General features: G+C 41.4%; 1 protein-coding gene across 1 annotated transcript in view; it reads left to right on the top strand.

Moving 5' to 3' along the window:
* Positions 1 to 18,925, top strand: part of LOC136665999 (glycerol-3-phosphate acyltransferase 4-like) — a 29,094-nt gene extending 10,169 nt beyond the window's left edge. The window contains exons 5-13 of the mRNA XM_066643930.1: positions 3,753 to 3,827; positions 3,917 to 4,006; positions 11,437 to 11,530; positions 11,843 to 11,958; positions 12,169 to 12,224; positions 12,342 to 12,427; positions 13,764 to 13,892; positions 15,102 to 15,181; positions 15,458 to 18,925. Of these exons, the coding sequence (XP_066500027.1) occupies positions 3,753 to 3,827; positions 3,917 to 4,006; positions 11,437 to 11,530; positions 11,843 to 11,958; positions 12,169 to 12,224; positions 12,342 to 12,427; positions 13,764 to 13,892; positions 15,102 to 15,181; positions 15,458 to 15,566 (835 nt within the window). The 3' untranslated portion in view covers positions 15,567 to 18,925. The remainder of the gene's footprint in view (positions 1 to 3,752; positions 3,828 to 3,916; positions 4,007 to 11,436; positions 11,531 to 11,842; positions 11,959 to 12,168; positions 12,225 to 12,341; positions 12,428 to 13,763; positions 13,893 to 15,101; positions 15,182 to 15,457) is intronic.
* The last annotated feature ends 3,081 nt before the right edge of the window (positions 18,926 to 22,006 follow it).

Below are 22,006 nucleotides of genomic sequence, written 5' to 3'. Positions count from 1 at the left end.
AAGGGTAAAAGCTTACTGCGGAGGTGTCAAAATCACCCTTAGGAGCTTAGAGTTATTACTGACCATTTGTGAAAATGTATTGGTAATTATGGTAATTATTGGTAATTTATTAATTAATTATTGGTAATTATGTAAGTACTGGAGTATGAGCCTGTTGATTTATGTTCTGCATTGACTGGTTTAAGGGTGTGATCTCCATATCCAAAGCTTGTATCTCCATATTTGGTGTAATTTGATAACTTCAGCTGTGGTATACATTGTATTAAACATGCACAACAGGATGATAGAACTAGTAGACAGAGTACTACAGTGGAAATGCAGGTAGCTGTGACATATAAGGGCAGCTAGTCCTGGATCAGTTTTAGAGAGGAACTGCCAGCTCAACTGGAACCTGAAGTAACCCTGTTGTGATAGGCTCACCTGAGTTTAACTCCAGGCTAATTCTGCCTCTCCTCTGAGCCATATTGAGCCTCAAGAGGATTAGAAACTGCCAGGTCAATGGCCTTAACCCACATTCTTTAATATACACTCCAGTCCTGTGTGTATATATATATATATATGTGAGTGTGTGTGTGTGTGTGTGTGTGTGTGTGTGTGGTTAAGACACTAGGGAAAGGACTTTATAATTGAGCTCTTTTTAATCAGATGTTTTTGACTGGAGTGGTTTATGTGCTTAATTGAATCTTAAAGTAGTTCTTTGTGGGAAAGAGTTCACTCCGTGTTCAAAAGTACAAGTACAGGGAGCTAGAGAGTTCACTAAAGAAGGGGTTTTGATTGTAGTAGATAATTAATGGAAATGTATAATCTCAAATATATTGGAATAAATGGCATATCAGTATAAATGATAGTAATAATTAAAATAATAATATTACATTTATTGTAATAAATTTACCAGTATCAGCAGAACATTCTAGACCGAAATCTGGTTCCATCCTGTAACAAATCTGTCCTAAAAGGGTACAAATGTGATACATTGTTGATTATTATGTAGTTTTAATACGACAACCTCGTTTTGTTTTATCAACAATAGCTTATTTTAAAGCTTAGTAGATTCTGAAGAAAAATGATTGGGTTAGTTTTGGTTGATACTTGTTTCAGTATCAACTGTATAAAAGCTAGGGCTCTACTTATTAAATGCTAACTGAGCTCATCGCTCCTTCACGCCTCAAGAGAACAGCACTCAGCACAAGGTACTCACTGGGGACTTGATAAAGCAGTCTCTCGGGGCTGAGTGCACGAACACAGAGGTAGTCAGCAACTGCTTAACATTACTTATCACTTGTCCATGCTGCAACACAACAGCATTCAGTGTTGTACAGTGGTGAGCTCCACTAGATCTACTGGGGAGCTACTTTCCAGAACCAAAGTGCTCACGTTTGGGCCAGTATCAACCATGCGAACAGGAACTGATTGGTTCTCTAGACTGTGGTCATTAAACACTTGGCTTGTTTGTACACTCACAAGGCCAGTGTTGTATCATTTTTTTGGACAACAGATAAGTGGTTGAAACAAATGGGCTGCCCCTAACTTCAAAGGTCACAAATGATGGCAAGCAACTTTTTCTATGGTTTCACTCACGCACTTATAGCACGCAACAGTAGAAACCATTAATCTTCCGTTAAAAATGATTCCAAAAAAAGCAGTTTAGCAACATTGAAACATATTATTGATACTTGTATAACAGAAACCATTTCCTGGAAAGAAAATCATGTGTCCCTGATGACGATCACATTGCAGAATTTATCAGCCATATAAAGTACAATGAATCCTTCAGACAACATCAATCCATCCAATCTGCTCTATGTAGAATATGAATCATTGTGCTCCAAGGAAAACCAATTTGTTGTGAGGTTAGCACTTCTCTCTGTCAGGTATATCTATGTATCATCAGTCTTGACAGTCTCACATTCGGGTTTCAGGACACGCCACGGGTCAAAGACTTTCTTTGACACAATCAATCATAAAATACTTTTAGACAGACTCTCAGGAAGAGGCTTAAAGTGCTTTAACTCAAGCCTAGAGGACAGAGGCTAGTTTGTAGTAATGGACATAATGTAGAATGCATCAGGGCATATAATGTGACCTGAGGTGTCCCCCTGGGTTCGGTTCGTAGACCATTTGTACTTTATATTTATATTTGCTCCCCCCTAGGTCAAATCATACAGGACCTTGGAATATCCTACCAGAGTTACGTAGATAATACTTACTGCGACTTTCACCACAAGACCATGGTCCAATTGACTCAGGTGTCTTGAATAGATCACTTAATTGTTGTGCTGAAACTTTCACAACTGAACAAAGACATAAATGATATCAGTTTATTGGGCAACAGACTTGTGGCTTATCTTGACTCTAAGAGCCCTTAAATCAAAAGAACATGTTTGCAAGCTTGATGTCCTCGTGGAACCCAGACACAGCGTTAGCAGTTATCAGCGCAGTTATGAAGTCAGCATTTGATCACCTCAAGAACAATTCAGAAATTAAGATTGCTTGGCAAACCCAGGCCTTGGGGAGAACATGCTTTTATCTCTCGCAGGGTGGACTACAGTAGTTGTCTTCTGACTGGGCTTCCCAAAAAGAGAAGACAGGCAGCTAACCTCAGCTGATTCAAAAGGAATAGACTACAGTGTGTTTTTACTGATCTATAAAACATTGAATGGTTCAGGAGCATCATATTTATCACACGTATCTAACCAATATATGCCCAGCAGAACTCTTAAGGTCATCAGAAATACCTGCCATGGGTAAACACCAAACACAGACAGGTCGATTTTAGCTTCTGTGCCGCCTCCGGGTGGAACAAACGATCAGAAGTGCCCCAACACTAGGTATGTTTAAATCAAGATTAAAAATCTAAGATTTTGATCCTGCTTTTAGCTAGATCTTCTCTCATGGTCTGCACTCTGCATTTTTATTATAGGCTACCTGGCACTCCATTACTATTGCTGTATATTTTTATATTTTATTTATCCCCCGCAGTTCTATTTTGTTAAAATATATCTTACTCTTTACTGTTTGTCTTTTTAATTTAAATGCATTTATATATTAAATGTGCGCTATAAGGGGCGGCACAGTGGTGTAGCAGGTAGTCCCACAGCTCCAGGGGCCTGGAGGTTGTGGGTTCGATTCCCACTCTGGGTGACTGTCTGTGAGGAGTTGGTGTGTACTCCCTGTGGCTGTGTGGGTTTCCTCCGGGTGACTGTCTGTGAGGTGTTTGGTGTGTTCTCCCTGTGTCTGCGTGGGTTTCCTCCGAGTGACTGTCTGTGAGGAGTGTGGTGTGTTCTCCCTGTGTCTGCGTGTGTTTCCTCCGGGTGCTCTGGTTTCCTCCCACAGTCCAAAAACACACGTTGGTAGGTGGATTGGCGACTCAAAAGTGTCCGTAGGTGTGAATGTGTGTGTGTGTGTGTCTGTGTTGCCCTGTGAAGGACTGGCGCCCCCTCCAGGGTGTATTCCCGCCTTGCGCCCAATGATTCCAGGTAGGCTCTGGACCCACCGCGACCCTGAAGTGGATAAGTGCTTACAGATAATGAATGAATGAATGAATGTGCGTTATAAGCAAACTTGAAATTATTTGACTTAATTACAGAAGGCTATTAATTCCACAGTATTTGTTGTCAGTAAAAACTATACAGAAGTTTTATTTTCACAGTGTTGCCGTGGGATACATCTAGAACTCTAGTAGGCCTTATGTGTGAAATTTAAGAGATATGGTGACTGTAGGCTAATGGCATATCTGTATTTATCATTTTCAGGTTGACACTAGCGATCACAGGCGTGACACTGTTGGTTGTCTTCACCACCATAATTGGATTTCTGCCCAATGGGAGGTAAGAGTCCTGGTTTTCTGTGGTTTAACTGAAGATGGTAAACTCTTTACAACCTTAAGCTTAACAGTTGTATGCATTTGAATGTGTAGGATGAAGAATTTTCTCAGTGAGAAAGTGCATTTGATGTGTTACCGCATTTGTGTGAGAGCGCTAACTGCTATCATCACGTACCATCACAGGTAAGGACACACTGATACAGGAACTCTAATGCAATTTTAAACGTAACCCTGATGTTTTTAAAATTCCAAATACAAAATTAAGTGGTGTTTTTACGGTGTGTTTGTGACTGTGCAAGATTCAAGTGGCAGGATCCTACTGAGCCAAGGATGCTTTTGTTGAGACTTCAGAAAATGAAACTAAGGCGTCAAAAGGCTTTGCATACCCATGTTAAATTTGTCAGCCAAACGCAAATATATGTTTTGCGTTTAATTTCGAATGATATGTGTCGTGATTCACATACACATGGGAAAGGCAGATACATGAATTGGCAGAATTAATTAGCATTTAAATATTCGGCTATACTGCTATGAGTAAACAAGTTTGGCAAAGGCACCTCGAACTTGGTGTGCTGCTTCTGTGTGGTATCCAAGGCAGCTGAGAGAAACGTTTACGAATGTTAGCCAGCAGCAGACAGCGATCCTGACCTGTAATAACCTGCTCAGAGCTGCGTTTATTCAGCTCAGACTTGTCATACAGGCTGAAATGTGACTGGCACACTCTCGCTTCATTTTGCCACTTGCACCCCCCTTAAATGTGTGAACTAATTGCCTAACATTAAGACCCATATTAACCACGTCAGCTCTGACTAACTGCTGACTGATGTTGTAATTTGCAAATGAGTCTTCATTTAAGAGTTTAAGAAGTTGCTTTTTAATTTTGGCTCACAGTTGTTCATGACACTGATCTCTATATTTAGCCACAAAAAGGGACCATTTATCAATACGTTTATTGCTTAAAGGAATATTCCACTGCTCAATGAATATTTTAGGCAGCCTCTATAATCCTGGAAAACTTGTAGCATTTGATGGCATTCTGCCCTAAAAACATTAATGAGGCAAGGTACTTATAGTGGATGATAACTCATTCCTGTGATATTAAATAAACACAATTCCACTGCTCCACAGTCCAATGCCTGGGGGCTTTATTCACTTCTGGTCGATGCTGGGCATTGAACTTGTTGACCTTAGGCTCTAATGTGTCTGTTGAGATCATGTTTCGTTAAATTCACCTACGTGAAGGCATGGCTAATAAACCTGAACTGAATCTGTCTTCAGTAAATATTTGGTTGTTTGTTTAATTGGATTATTTATGAGCATATAGTAGTGCATCTCAGTTTGAAACCACTGCTTTTATTGATCTCAATTAAATGCCTGCAGTCTGTGGTATTGATTTCTGTTGCTCTATGCTTGCTCTCATGTGTAAGTAATTGTCAGACAGTGCCTTAGGCACTGACATTGAAAAACACATGCACACACCACAGAATGAAAACCTGTCAAGGTGGATTGCTGGCCATGACTCACTTCTCAAGCTCTTTGTTCATTTTATAAGTGCACTCTTATTACCACTGCTGACCACACGCATGATTCAGCCCAGGGGAGTCATTAGACACAATTTACTGGGCACATGCTCCAATAAAATGTTGCTTTCCCCCAGTAAAATCATGGAGGTAAAAACACATACAGAACACACCATGTAAATTCACCACTACATTTTCCATAATGCCCCAACATCTTAGCAAAAGCTTGACCAGCAAATGTTTCAGTCAGAGCCAGTTTATGTGCATTTCCACTGCATGGGATCAGCTTGACCCGAATCGGTTCGCCTCGCTTTTAGCTTGTCGCTTTTCCACTAGCACAGCTTTCCTGTGAAATGGAGCCAGTGATGTCACAAAACCCAGTCTCTTACAGGAACCACAGGCTTTGAAAACCACAACAACACCCGTGGTAAAGATAGGTGCTGTCTACTCGTTGTTTTTTGGACTGAACACGGCTCTGCGCCTCAGTTCTCACAGATCAGTTTTCCTTGTGGCACATTTGCATTCGCTGGAGATTTTCATTGGCCACCGACCCAAGGAGCGTTTAAACCTCTTCAAAACACCTTGAGGTAAAGTTACGAGCTGCCGTTGTGAGTCCGATATAAAAATAAACGTGAACGCTGCCGTAACTTTGTGTGAGAGCTCTGCATTTCATTTGTGATTGACAGGTCTCTTTTGCCAATCACTGCTCTGCAGGGTTTACATGTCACGATTTAGTACCTACTTGGAACACAGCGCGAGCAGGAACTGAAAAGGTACCTGGCTCCACGGACAAGGACCAGATATGGCAAAAGAGCCGAACTGAGTCGAGTCAAAGAACATATTATTATTATTCATATGTTGTTACTGACGTACACTCATGCCCCTACGACTGATTGACAAGGAGAGGCGTACAGCTCTGTCTGCCTCTGTACAAGAAGTCGTTTAGAAATGCCCCTGATATCGCAACATTCGGAACTTACTGGATATACCTATGGGTCACTGGCCATGCCTGGGTCCTGCTAAACTCATCTGAATGGTGGATGAAATCAGCAGCTGCTTATCTCTCAGTCTGATGTCAGTGGGTTTAGGGGCTTGCAGTTGTATGTAAGCTATGAAAGGAATGTTCCTAAGCTGCCTGACAGCATCATCACTGTCTGCATCCGTCTGTCCACACAGAACAGTCTCTTTAGCCTCCAGACCTCACTGCCCACTGCCCATTAAAACAGTGGTCTGCAAGGACATGCCTGTGTGCATAAAGTATGCTTGGTCATAAATTAATGAATTACCCATTGTATGTCCTTAGAATTTGAGAACTCAGCTACTTCTTGGACTCAGATGGTCAATTGTCCTCACGTAGTTTATAGAATCTATGTAGAAAAGCAAGAAATGGAAAATGGGGCTTGACGTATAATTAGCATCTCCACGCTCAATGCCAAGTGGTAACTAAAGGATGTAAGAACCTCCAGCAGGATGTGAAGCAATGAAACGTTTCTTTGGAGTGATAAGAGCTCCATCCAAAACCTTTGGGATGAAGTGGAGTGGCCACCATAATCCAGCACTAAATTTCCACCATCTGTACCTTTTAGAGGTAGAGGTTACTTCGAAAGTAACGAAGTAAATGTAATCTGTACTTTACTGGAGTATTTTTTATTTTGAGGGGCATTTTACTTAACTTTTCTACATTTCAAAGTCAGATATTTTACTTTTTACTTCACCACATTATGAAGAATCTGTGGTTACCTTTGCCTGATGTATGCATAAAAAAATGTACATTTAAAAAAGAAAGAAGTGCGTAATCACACCAGTCAGGTTACAGAGCACACTTAAAAGTTAAATACGTGTTGGCCTAGACAGAGTTCTCCAGTTTAACATCAGAGCAGCAGCATTGAGTGCCAGCAGGAGTGTGTATGCCAAAAGGACAGGTGAAAATCCGAACTTGCCACAGCACCGTCAGCCATTATCATGCGTCGTTTTTGTGAATTTATACAAACTTTATACAAGCCATATTCTGGCTCGTTTGTTTATGAACAAAAGCCTACACTGCATGCGTTTTATATATTATTATTATTATTATTATTATTGTTGTTGTTGTTAAACCTAAACTTGAAACTAAGTTGCCAATAAATCTAAATCGAAACCAGCTTGTTTGCAAATTGTAATTTCACAGCGATTCAGTTTCGCCTAATGGACAAAGTTTGCCTTCAGGGTTTTATGCTTTATGATACTTTTAATAGATATCAGTTTCAGACTAATTAATGACACTGTATTAAAATACAGGTGAATCAAGAGTAAATTTGAGGTAATTTCTACCTAAAATTAGTAGATTAATAAAGATCCTTATGACAAAAATTCATTCATTATCTGTAAGCGCTTATCCAGTTCAGGGTCGCGGTGGGTCCAGAGCCTACCTGGAATCATTGGGCGCGAGGCGGGAATACACCCTGGAGGGGACGCCAGTCCTTCACAGGGCAACACACACACTCACACATTCACTCACACCTACGGACACTTTTGAGTCACCAATCCACCTACAAATGTGTGTTTTTGGACTGTGGGAGGACCCACACAGACACACCACACTCCTCACAGACAGTCACCCGGAGGAAACGCACACAGACACAGGGAGAACACACCACACTCCTCACAGACAGTCACCTGGAGGAAACACACACAGACACAGGGAGAACACACCACACTCCTCACAGACAGTCACCGAGAGGAAACACACACAGACACAGGGAGAACACATCACACTCCTCACAGACAGTCACCTGGAGCGGGAATCGAACCCACAACCTCCAGGTCCCTGGAGCTGTGTGACTGCGACACTAACCTGCTGCAGCACCGTGCCGCCCATATGACAAAAATCATGATACTTTTACTTTGAAGTACACTTGAAGGCAAATACTTTTGTACTTTTACTCAAGTGAAAATGTAAACGAGGACTTTTACTGGAGTCATATTTTACCTTGGGTATCTGTACTTTAACTCAAGTACATGATTTCTGTACTTCGTCCACCATTGGTACCTGTGCTGAATGCTATCAAATCTTCACAGACAGGTTTCAGTAGTGTAAAACCTCACACATCATGTGTTCATAGAAGTGAGACAAAAGAAGTGCCTTAAAAAAAGTAGAACAAAAGCCATTTCATGTTAAAGAACCCATATGTCACTGCCTTAGGATGTCCCTGCAGTAATTGCAAATCAATGGTGTATGTCAGCCTTTAGCTCTAAGCACACAACCTTGAAACACGTCTCTCCACTGTTCACGTCAGCGTGTTGCTAAGTTGTGATGCGTTTGGCCACGGGGCAGAGCTGAATGGGGTGTTTATGAAGTCCGGTGGGAGGCACAGGGGCCTGAAGGGATGTGTTTTACTTTTCCAGGAAGGTGTCTGTGTATGTGTGTGTTTTTCCTGTGCAGGCCTGGCCTTGCTGATAGTCAACTGTGCAGTGGTAAACAACATGAATCGGAAATCAGGAGCATGGAGGAGGCAGCATGAGAGAAACGGGCCAAACGCTTAGCAGGATCTGAGCAACCTCACTTGAGATTAAATAAACAGTTACCAGTGTAAACGAACTAACAAACATTTATTATTTATAAGTCCCTACTCAGGAAATGAGAGGGGAGTATGCTGTGATTTTAATGATTTAATACATTTTTCCTTGTGTCTTGTACAAAGTGACTTAAGCTGCGTTCACACAGCAAGTTAAAGTGGTCCAAACCAGGTTTTTTTCTCTTGGGCTGTTCACATTATTTACATCTTGTTAAAGGCTAAGCACCACTTAATGGACCTCCATGAATATTTCACATTATTGTAGTTACTGACAGATATAAGTATGAATTAAAATGAAAATAGCAGCTTAATTTGCTTTAAAACGGACAGTTTTATTAAATTAACGGAAAAACCCGAGCTCGCTACGGAAATTCTTGAACGCGACCGTGACGTCACTGGTGGACAACAGCTGAACAACGCCGCGGTAAAACACCGTTATGACTGACTGTTATGACAGTATCTAGCTAAATAACCAACATTATTCATGACAATAGCCTAGCAATAAGCTAAACTCAAATGTAGAGGTACCGTTATTCTTGTAAATGTGATCGAAGTCGAACTCGAATTCATCCGACACTATAAACCTCCGTAATGCAGCTACGTAGCCGAGTATAATCTGAGACACCGAGTTTAGCGAGTCAAGCTAACGTTAACTAACACCAACTAAAACAGGCGAAGTGAGTGTCCTTACCCTGTTTACCTCCATGTTACAGAGGCTCTTGAACACCTTTCGTTGGTGTCCTTACATGCCCATAGTGTTGGAAAAGCGCCAGTGAAATGAGCTACAGATAACGGAGTGAGCGGAGGGTCCTTTCCAAAGTGCCCGTTTAAAGTTGACAAATTTAGTCCATTTTCTGGATATTTTGGGATCTTTGGGACATTTGTGCACAGATGTCCCACTGTACATTGAATGATTGCAGCCAAAAACAACACACCTTTTCGTCATTTTGCATTAAATTAAGTGCGAATTCTAGAGTTGTTGTCCACCATCTACGTCACAGGCAAGACTAGATTAGAGTTTCCGAACACTGTTGGGGGGGGGGACCAACGGTCTTTTAAACCTTATTCCTTGAATTAGTAAGAAATAACATATTTTCTGACTCTCAATAAACACAAGTTAGGAACTCAAACTCCACTGTATTTATTTGTTTGACACTTTCATAGAGCTGGTGCTTAGCCTTTAATGTGACTTGTCTGAAACATTAGTCTGAACAGATCAAGTTCCTAAACATATCCACACATGATGATCAGTGATAAATGTTAATAATGACACATATAAAACTGATAATAACCACCATAATTACATATGTCAATCAATCAATCAATAAATTCATTCATTCTCTCAGTTTAGGGTCAATCAATCAATAAATAAATACATTTTTAGTAAATTTTACATTTAAAAGAAAATGCTTTGGACTCAAAGTACGCTGACCATTCCTGTGTCATTGTTCAAGTTTTCCTCTTGACAACCGGAAATGGAGTGTCGAGATTGGCGTGAATCAGATTTAAATTGGATTTCACTACCACATGAAAGTGTCCCAGATCTGAACAGAAAATATCCAAATTAGTTTCTTTACTCCGAAAAAAGTTACTACACTTTTACACTAATTATTAATCACAGAGAAGGATTAATTTTGTTTTTGACACGACGCAGCCCACTGTGCTCAGAATGACCAAGAATATGAACTCAATTCAGGTTAAACCCAGTACAGGGGGTCCTCGACTTACGACGTTGATCTGTTCCTACGTCGCGTCGTAAACTGATTTTCGGTGTAACTCGGAACATACGTACATACTGTACGTAAATAACATACTGTAAGCACTTATCCTATCCTATCCACTTATCCTATCCTCACACCTATCCTCCTCCTGAGCCGCGTAACCGTGTATTCTTCCGCCGCGCCGTGCACACCACACACGAAGTTCACGTTACGCCGTTTACGACGCAAAACCACTTACGTCGAAACAAGGCTTTATACAGTAAATGGGAGATGTGTCGTAACCACGAAACATCGTAATTCGGGACTGACGTAACCCGAGAACCTCCTGTATTCTTTTCTTTCCCTAAAGTCTTGCACTAATAAAACTCTGTTTATCTGCTGCTGCACTCACGCTTCATTTGATTTTGACTGTGTGCCCCCTCTTTTTGTGCCACCTTCTTATCACCGCTCACAGCCCTGGCATCGCTTTTGTTGTTTTGCCTTCTCTCTCTTCATTGTTTCTTCTCTTTGTATCTCTTCCCTACTCTTTACCCACTGAACTGTGACTGGACGTAACATCAACACACTCACAGGTGGCATCTCCCTCAGTGAGATAAGACCCTCTCACCAGCTGTGAAACAATGACCACGTCTGCACTCACTAATGTTTTTTTTTTAGGACAGCTGACATTAGGGATACGTGTTTAAAGGTGTTTATATAAAGGTGTTTGAATTAAAGGCTTATGCAACTGTTGCTTTATAAACAATGACTTACCGTTAGGCGTTGCCAAATCTAAAAGTGTGTGTGTGTGTGTGTGTGTCTGTGTGTGTGTGTAACAGTGAGAATAAACCTAAGAATGGAGGGATTTGTGTTGCCAACCACACTTCACCCATTGATGTCATCATATTAGCCAGTGACGGCTGCTATGCAATGGTGAGTGTTTCTCTCTCTCTCTCTCTCTCTGTGTGTGTGTATACAGTTAAAACAGTTTTGTGGGAGCTACAAAATGCTAATGTGGGTGTATACTTGTACAGAGTGTGTATATGTATGGCGTGCGCGTGTGTGTGTGCGGGCTAACAGTGCAGTGTTGTTTTATTCTCCCCTTCAAAAAATATCTGTATTTCCACCCAAGGCTTTTTGGTGCAGGAACATTTGAATCAGCACCAGCTCATACAAATGCAGTAATAGGATATTCTCTCTCTCTCTCTCTCTCTCTCTCTCTCTCTCTCTCTCTCTGTGTTTTAGGTCGGCCAGATCCATGGAGGTCTGATGGGGGTCATCCAGAGGTCAATGGTCAAGGCCTGTCCGCATATCTGGTTTGAACGCTCAGAAGTCAAAGATCGCCATCTGGTGGCCAAAAGGTAAAACCGCAGCGTTGTACGCAAAAGTTTGGATAGCCTCGGCCTAATGACACATTTAGTTGATTCTCTTTTAGGTTCAAATGTTTTCAGTCAGAAATTAATATAAATTTAAATATTATAATAAAAATGAACAGTCCCTTTTATGTAAAGCAGTTGTGTTCAGATTGTACAGGACTGAAGAGACTTATCATCCGTGCAATTCCATTTCAGATTGAGTGATCATGTAGAGGACAAAAGCAAACTGCCAATCCTCATCTTTCCTGAGGGTGGGTTCAAAGATTTACACTTAGTACATTTACATGAATTCAGTCTCAGTAAATTAGGACATGTATATGTAGATGAGGTCATTTATGGAGTTGTCTGTCTGTTGAATTTATGGCTAGGCACCTGTATCAACAACACCTCTGTGATGATGTTTAAAAAGGGAAGCTTTGAAATCGCCTCCACGATCTACCCTGTGGCAATCAAGGTCAGTATCTTTAAAGCAGGAGATCACTTGAGGGTTTTGCAGTCCGCTCTGAACTGCAGCTTTGTTGTTTTTCAGTGTTAAACGAGTAAATTGCCCAGAGGCCTGACTTACAAAGTAGGGTTTCTTGCGTATCCAGCTAACTTTGGGCTTACGCTAGATTTTCTGCCTTATGACTGTGGATCTGTTTTTCCATGGGATACATTGCCATGGCAACTGCACACCTACCCTTCTCCAGAGCTGGTTAAGTTTAGGATTTTGGATCAGAGACCAGTTCTTTGTCCAATCAGGGAAGGCAGAGGAAAGCAACATCTCATAGATATTACACGGGACGTGGCGCAGCAGGTAGGTGTCGCAGTCACACAGCTCCAGGGACCTGGAGGTTGTGGGTTCGATTCCCACTCTGGGTGACTGCCTGTGAGGAGTTGGTGTGTTCTCCCCGTGTCCGCGTGGGTTTCCTCCGGGTGCTCCGGTTTCCTCCCACCTCCCTTTGGTGTCCAAAAACACACGTTGGTAGGTAGATTGGCGACTCAAAAGTGTCCGTAGATGTGAGTGTGTGTCTGTGTTGCCCTGTGAATGTCTGGCGCCCCCTCCAGGGTGTATTCCCGCCTTGCGTCCAATGATTCCAGGTAGGCTCTGGACCCACCGCGACCCTGAACTGGATAAGGGTTACAGATAATGAATGAATAAATGAATGGTGGCAAAAGTGTTGTTTTTGCCTTTATTAAAGATCTACTTTTCACACGTTTACACATGATTTGGTAAATAGTCATAAATAGTTTAACTACATCTGTGTTTGTAAGGGGTTGGGACGCTGAGATTAAGACAGAAACCCTGGTCACGTTTGCCATTCTTTAAGAGACAGACAGTTTTGAAGTTGTTATTAAGGCAAATCTCTTGTTAAATCCAAAGTGATTTGATTTATCGACTTGATACTTTCCAAATAATGTATGTGGAAGCACAGAGATATTCTTGTAGCTGCTTTCCTCGTGTGATATAGTTGACAGCACTTTCTAAACAGCCACTTTATTGATGTCAAAGAGTATAAATCATGGTAAAAAATACAAATAAATAAGTAAATAAACACAATGTAAGCACTGTTATAAACATTGGAGGAAACTGCAAATATCTCTGTCTCATGCTCTTTATTTCAAAACGTTTCTGCAGTGTTTCACCACACACTGGCTGTACGCAGCACGTATGGAATATAAACACATTGTCATATTTTTGCACTCGTCAGCTTTATGCAGTGATGTGTCATTGTTGGTCAACTTTAGGGAAATGGCTTACGTAAGACTATAAGAGTCTACATAAATTGTGTGTGTGTGTGTGTGTGTAGTATGACCCTCGCTTTGGAGATGCTTTCTGGAACAGCAGCAAGTTTGGGATGGTGAATTATCTCCTGCGTATGATGAGCAGCTGGGCCATTGTCTGCAGTGTGTGGTACCTGCCCCCTATGAACCGCCAGGTGAGCGCCACACACCAGGAATATAATGTTTCTATTTGATCTGCCTTTTGTCAACTACTTTAGTTGTGCACTCCACAAAACTCGAATTGTTCCCACTGCTCGTATAGTCCTCAAAGACACAGTATAATTAAATGGGTTTATCTGGGGCCGCTGCTGGAGCCGAGCTTAAAGACACCATGCTTGTGCCAAGTGTCGTGTTTCAACACCTAGTGTACGACCTTCCCAGATAAATTGAAGCTGTAACTGCAGCAAAGAGAAGAGAGACAAATCAATTGGCTGGATAGTGTATTATACTATATGTTATACACATACACACAAGCTTTGACAGTCCCGTTTTTGCATCCATGGTTTTGCCACTCAAATCATTCACAAATCTGTCCGGAGTGGACCTTGGCTTTGGTCTGGTGCCTATCCTCTGCTAAGACAGACTGGAAATGGAGATCCCGCTTTGCATGGACACATTCAAATGCTTCTCCTAATAGTAATGCTCCTTCAAATCAGTGTCCATTTCGCACAGAACACAGACAAAATGGCTGCGACAAACAAATCGCTGTTTCATGCTTAGGTTTGATGCTTTGAACACCACAGGGTTCTAAAGGAAAACACACTCTCTTTTCTCAGCTATGACTTGGAAATATGATGTAAGCACATAGATGTTTACACATATTCATTAACAGTCATTCTCAATCATCATTACATGTCTTTCCTTATGTTAAATAGCATAAGAAGCCATGAAATGGATGGTAACTAGACACTAGAACTCCCGCAAGTGAGACTAATGTCTTCATGCCCACTGCCAAGTATCAATTTGAAGGGATAAAGCCCCACCTCCGGTAAATACTGAACGATGGGTCAAACGTTGAGGAGGTTCAGTGTGGGCTCCACTGCTCCAAAGTTAAACCCATTGCCCTTGTGTTTAAGTGTAATATTAGTGTTTAAAGTAACAGTGGTTCTGTGGAAAATTAAGTGTTTTACAACTGGGTGTGTATATATGAATGAGTCTGAACTCTTGTCGCCGTGGCAACGCTGGGAATAACAGGAAAAGACCCGACAGTGACGGACACTCTCCTGTTAACACTTCTTCTTGCTGCGAAAAAGCAGATGGACATTCTCTCTGGTTCTCTGCTCAGACAATAATAACACACTGGAGGCCTTACACAGTAAATGTCTGAAGTGTTTGGGGCTGACGGCGTGGTTCTGTGTCGACAGGAAGGGGAGGACGCCGTGCAGTTTGCGAACCGAGTGAAGGCAGCCATCGCCAGACAAGGAGGGCTGGTGGACCTGCTGTGGTCAGTGAGCTTTTGTTCAGATGTCTGCTCTGTTCTTTAAAACAATCACAACACAACGCACCTACACACAGCTTCAAAGACGTTTTACATTATTGAGAAATTATTGTAACGTAGGGTGCCACAACCTTCTATGACTTGGCTTTGTTAGCTGTGTAGGTCTGGTGCAAAACTTTCAAATATCAAATATTGGCTTTGTTTTTGGTGATAAATGATGTACATTTGATTTTTCACCAAATAATAATGTGTAATAACGGGTGTTTGGTTTGGTGTGTTCAGGGACGGTGGCCTGAAGAGAAGCAAAGTAAAAGACACTTTCAAAGAAGAGCAGCAGAAACTGTACAGCAAGATTTTGGTGGGAACCCACGAGGACCGGAGTCGCTCCTGAGGGAAAAAAAAAAACACACAAAAAAAATTCCAAACTACATCAGGACTTTTCCTCCAGCCCTAAAGGTCTTTAAAGGTTTTTCATTTAGTTCTTGTGCTATCTGACCTTAATTTTTTTACGATTCTCCAAAAGCAAAACCACATCGTGCATATTCCAATAATGTCCCCACTTTCCTAAAGTCTGTGTAAACTGTTTCCTTTAAGAGGAACAAGGTGCTCTTAGCGTCGTCGAGAAGCTTGGAGCAGGTTGGTCAGGACTGTTGCTAAGCAACCATGAGTTGTGTATCTGATCACAGTTTGCATTGTATTTATTACATTTCCCTTTTAGTTTTACCTTCGTCACTGTTGTCTTGGCTTGTGTATGAAAAGGAAGATACATCAATGTCGAAAAAGTAAGCGTCACTTCAGATATACGTTAGCGTTAGCGAACCGAAATGAGCTAGTCCCTTATACTGTGGATGAAATTAAGTTGTATACAAATGTTTGGGCTCCACTGGTCATATGACAATTTGTTAATTTTCTAAGTGAGAATAAGTTCATATTTCCTCCTCCTCCATAAGTCCTCCATATTTCACCGTGACGTGTGGAATTTATGGCTCATAAAATGTTATAAACGTATGTTAAAATGTGCACTAAAATTATCAACAAAAATATGCCATATTTAAGGTTTGTTTTTTGTAGAGGATTTTCTCCTACGTTCTTTTTTGAAAATCAGCTAAAGATGTCGTTTGATTACATTCTAGTAATTGATGAGCCATGATTGGGGATTGACCTGTTTAGTTTTGACCAACATACTTTACACTTGTTGTAAATACATCAGAAAAATTCAGCAGCATCATATTAATTACGGATACGGATAATTACGGATCACAAATATATAGCATACATTAATTGAAGTTATGTAATAACATGACTTTGGGAGTAGGACCACGCCCGAACTCCTCTCAGCCCTATATATACCCCGCAAATTCACCAACTCCTCAACGCCACCCTCAACTCCTCCTCAAAGGCTTCTCAAAGAGTTCACCTTCCGGTTTCAGCCTCTACGGGCGTGGTCAGTACTAGCAAATTACTCTATAATAATTGGAAGCACATTTTCCCCTGTTGGCCTTCATGATTATGAAATTACTGCATCACTGTTGGCCAATATCCTGGCTATATTTCATCACAACATAACCACACTGTCTTATAAAATGCTTAATGGCCAAAGAAATGGCCAGTTGAAAATGTACTCTCCACTTCTCAATGTGGTGCAAACATTGTTTTCCTCAAGTAAAGCAGACATTATGTGCAAAGGGATTAATTCTATACTTAAAGGGTTGGCTTGAGTGCATTGCTTAGTTCTGGTCCTTACTAGTGATTCTCTGACTTTTCCACAGCATTGTATGTATTTGGGAATATACTGTATAAGAGGACTGGGTTGGATTTGCCGTATCTGTTCCATGAAATAATATCTGACTGTATAGTGTTTTGCTCGTTTTCTGTTCCAGTCCAAAACATTTTAAACGGCCAGTTGGTGTTTCCCTCAAGTCACAAGACCCCTGCCTGCCCTCTCGTTGCTGCAGAACTTTCACATAGAGCTTGGCAGCAAATTCAAGGAGGCATGTACGCACACTAATTATCAAATGCAACTTAAGAACCATGTGTTTCTGTACATTCAAACTGGGCTTTGTTCACACTGCAGGGCAAATTGAATTGGTTTCTAAATTCTGATTGTTAGCCAGACTCTCCACACTAGTTAAAAGCCACTGAATCGTATCAGTACGATTAGACTGCATTCACATATTCTGGCCCAGCCACTCTGGGAGTCACAGTAACAAAACTGTTGTTACTATGCTCAGGGGGGGGGGGCAGGCAAGAAGCTCTGACATTTGAAACCACTTACAAATGTGGCTTGGATCTAATTAGGAGTCAGATATGGCTTATCACTGTTCACACTACAGGAAACGTGTCCCTCTCAGTGGATGTTCTACTCCTGTAATCAGGAGTGTGGGTGAGCCCAGTGAAATGGAATGCCTGTCTAAATGCCCAGATGAATGCCCTCTGAGACGGCATGAGCTCATACAGTAGCAATTTGCAGAGGTACTTTAGTTGATGGGTCCAGTCTGCAGATATCGTTCTACATCTACCTCTACGCTTTACCTGTGCCTAGGCACCAACACATTAAATGGCGCTATATCCTTGTTTAGTTCCACTCTTACTGATAACCTTGCTTTTTCTGCTGGTCAGCTTTACATTTGAAAAGATCTGTATGTGTACTCTCTGCGAAGGCTGGACCCCTCGTCTGAAACGTACCTCCTGTAGATGCAGTGAAGAGCTCAGCTTTATGAAGCGGGTAGAAGGCAGATCTCTGTGAAGCTCCATGTGGAGAGATCTCATGAACATCTGAGGAAGACTAAGTTCAGGCCTCGTTTGCGAAGAGTGTAAAAGTGGTCTAAAAATACATTGCATCGTATTTGTATTTTTGTAATTAGTTCAACATTCAATAAAGAATTTGTTCATTTCTTTGGTTAAATAATATTCTCTGGCACTTTTTAAACACACGACTCTGCAAAACCAGGTGGGTATTAAGACATGGCAGATCACCCAGTGTGTCCCCACCAGGTACACCACAGTACTTTAACACTAATGTTCCAAAAAGTGCTTTAAAAATGTAGCTATCATTCCTTCATCGTCATCGTCTGTTAAATATATGCCTTGTTTTATTCTCTGAGGCCGAAAGAGAATGTTTTACTTTGATTGTTTGACTGGAAATGAAACAAAATGGAGGGTGCTCTTTTAAATTTTGCATAGCTTTGTATAAGAATAAAACATTTTTTTATTGCCTGTATTCTTTATTCTTAATCTAATAATCATAAAGCAGGAATTTTAAATCCAGAGACTACGCGTAGGTGACACTGGGACCCTCCTGCCTTGGTTATAAATACGAACAACACTTTAAACACTTGCTTTCCAAAACTAACTTGCAAAACTTGGATTAAGGCTTAGCTAAATAGAGAAAGGAAGTGTGAGGATCCCAAGTTGTCACAGGATTGGATCTGTGCCACTTTATATTGGCTTTGGCCACCCATGTATGTGGGTGAGTGGTGAGTGTGTGTCTGTGTGTGTGTGTGTGTTGACTGTTTAATTTGTCTCAATACTGCCAGTGACTTGACTGCTGCCAGGTTCTTAAAAACAAAGCATCTTTTATCTTGCCCTAAAGCTGTATCTCAAATTTGTCAGTCATCCCAAATAAAAAAAAAAACATTAAAATAAATCACACGCTGATGAACATTTAAAGGGTCAATAAAAAAAATTGCAAAGTTTGTGTGTGTCATGTGTGACCTCTTCCTTGTACATAGTACTGCATTTTGTTATATTTACAGAAAATGTTTCACCTTATTATCTTCATTCATTCATTATCTGTAACCCTTATCCAGTTCAGGGTCGCGGTGGGTCCAGAGCCTACCTGGAATCATTGGGCGCAAGGCGGGAATACACCCTGGAGGGTGCGCCAGTCATTCACAGGGCAACACAGACACACATATTCACTCACACACTCACACCTACGGACACTTTTGAGTCGCCAATCCACCTACCAACGTGTGTTTTTGGACTGTGGGAGGAAACCGGAGCACCCGGAGGAAACCCACGCAGACACAGAACACACCAAACTCCTCACAGACAGTCACCCGGAGCGGGAATCGAACCCACAACCTCCAGGCCCCTGGAGCTGTGTGACTGCGACACTACCTGCTGTGCCGCCCGCCTTATTAACTTACACATTTCAAATAGTTTAATATTGTTATAAATAATATGATTTAAATAGGTCTCTGACTTCTGCGACTATAGATTTACACACTCTTACCTACAGCTTTTGGATTCATTGGAAGATTTCGAAGTAAACTAGACCATTAAGCTGTTGCTTTTGTTAATTTGTTGCTCATTGAGTGATTCATAATCCTCTCAAGCAACGTCCAAGGTGTATAGTAATTTCCGATTTGCACTACACTTTATTGTCTGCTATAGTTGCCATAGACTCCATCTTCTTCCTCTACAGTTAAACGGTGCATACAGGCTCCAAAGGAACACCTGGCATTAAGTGGTACTAACATCACCATTACATCCTCATTATCAGTCTTGATATCAAACCTGCTCATGTCTTCCCAGTGCCATTTGGACTACCGTGTCCTGACATGACCTTGCAACCTGTGCTGTAACGTGTAAACACCCCCCAGGTCCATGTTACCACTCTGTTATTACAGGCTTCTTTTTCACTGGTGCAGAGTGCAGTAAAAACTGGGTTGTAAATTGATGGACGAGTTGACAAGGGAATGGTACTGGACACTAGGGACAGGTTGTACTGCCAAGACTTCCTTTCATTTAACTTGAATAATAGCCATTAATTTAAGCTGCCACTGCAGAGTTTCTCTGATTTGCAGCCAGCGTGTGCAAATTAAAATGTCCTCCTGGTTTTAAAAGGTTGTTTCTGCATTCTGAGTAGCTCTGAGATACTGATCTTGAAAAGTTGGAGTTGGATAAAACTCTAGATAGAGTCCAAAAAGGCATACAACTTAAAAACAAACCAAAAAAACACCTCACATTATGTTAACGAATTGAACTTAATTATGACCCATGGTCAGATATATTTAGCAATGATTCCTGCTCTTTGTGCTCAGTGTAAAAAAGTGTCACGCTTACCTGGGCCTTTAAATCTGCCTCTGATAAATGACTTTCAGTCCAGCTCAGCGGGTTTACCCCTTAACACACTGTTATTGGCCGCTTCTCACCCGCAGCCCATTGACGAAACCTGAAATTGAGGAATTGAAACTGGTAATCACTGTCACATTTCTGTTTGTAAACAGAAGAGATTTGAATCGGATGAGCTGTTGTTTTGTCCTGTATGAGAACGTCAGTTATTCATAGTTTAAGTAATTCACGTATTGTACAAAGTGATAAATATTTAATTCAATTTAAAGAGCACAAGAACAATAACTCTAGACTTCCAATGGTTAAATCGCTTTCCTACTCATTTATGTATATATTCACTTCATTTCCTAATCTACAACAGCAAACAGCCTTACTCTTATTAATGTACTTATATAGTGCCTGATACTAGCATGTATATCTGAATAAATATAGTAATAACATATATCCTAAGAGTTTATTGTAGCCCTCAGATTTGGGGAATACATTTCACTTTCACTACTACTACTAATAATAATATCATTCATTCATTCATTATCTGTAACCGCTTGTCCAGTTCAGGGTCGCGGGGGGTCCAGAGCCTACCTGGAATCATTGGGCGCAAGGCGGGAATACACCCTGGAGGGGGCGCCAGTCCTTCACAGGGCAACACAGACACACACATTCACACCTATGGACACTTTTGAGTCGCCAATCCACCTACAAACGTGTGTTTTTGGACTGTGGGAGGAAACCGGAGCACCCGGAGGAAACCCACACGGACACGGGGAGAACACACCAACTCCTCACAGACAGTCACCCGGAGGAAACCCACACGGACACGGGGAGAACACACCAACTCCTCACAGACAGTCACCTGGAGGGGGTATCGAACCCACAACTTCCAGGCCCCTGGCGCTGTGTGACTGCGACACCACCTGCTGCGCCACTGGATAATAATATCATATTAAAATTGTAATGTGGTTATTGGTAACAAAACTAATACAGTCAGTGCTGTACTTTTATTTCCAATGTTCTTGGTAGGTTTAAAGATACTGAGCTGCCAAACTTAACTAAAACGCCAATTTCGCCGGTCAGTGTAAATCCAGTTCCTCAGAATGGAGACAAAGATGAGAATACTGACCCTTTCTGGAACAAAGCAGAGGTCACTTTCACAGTTCAGCTCTTTGGCCCACACTGTGTAAAGCAGTTGCTGCCAAATCAGAATTAGCTTATAAATTAGCACAATTGCTGTGTCTTGGCAGTCAGTGTACATTGGCTTTTTTTTCCAATGTAATCTATGGCTAATAGTTGGTGGACATCTGCTCATTCCACAGTTCTTCTGAAATTAGGAATGTTAATTTGGATTGCGAACCCAAAAGCCTCTTATGGGATGATGAAACATTAATTTGACTAAAGATTACATAAAGTTACCACACCAGAGAATACAGGTTTCCTGCCACACAGCCTGAAACCAAGGGGGGGGGGGGGGTTATTCCCTCTAGACAACATTTGGTACCGAGTATCTGAGGGTCACCGTTTGGTTTTAATCTTTCCAAAGGGCATCACACAAGCCGTGTGTACACAACTGAACTCCTATGTCCAACTTCATGAAACTAAATGACTTAATTATAAGGGGATTGAATTTCACAGGGCAACCCGAGCGTTCAGTACAGTAACCTCCTCGACCAGCTTTAATGGGCGGAGCGAAAAACCCCGAGCCACAACAGCGCCAAAAAAAACAGACTCTGCTGCTTGAAGCCGAGCCCAAAAACC

Source organism: Hoplias malabaricus, chromosome 14, assembly GCF_029633855.1.
Source record: "Hoplias malabaricus isolate fHopMal1 chromosome 14, fHopMal1.hap1, whole genome shotgun sequence".
In the NCBI taxonomy this organism is placed as follows: domain Eukaryota; kingdom Metazoa; phylum Chordata; class Actinopteri; order Characiformes; family Erythrinidae; genus Hoplias; species Hoplias malabaricus.
This window is presented reverse-complemented; position numbering and strand designations above follow the sequence as displayed.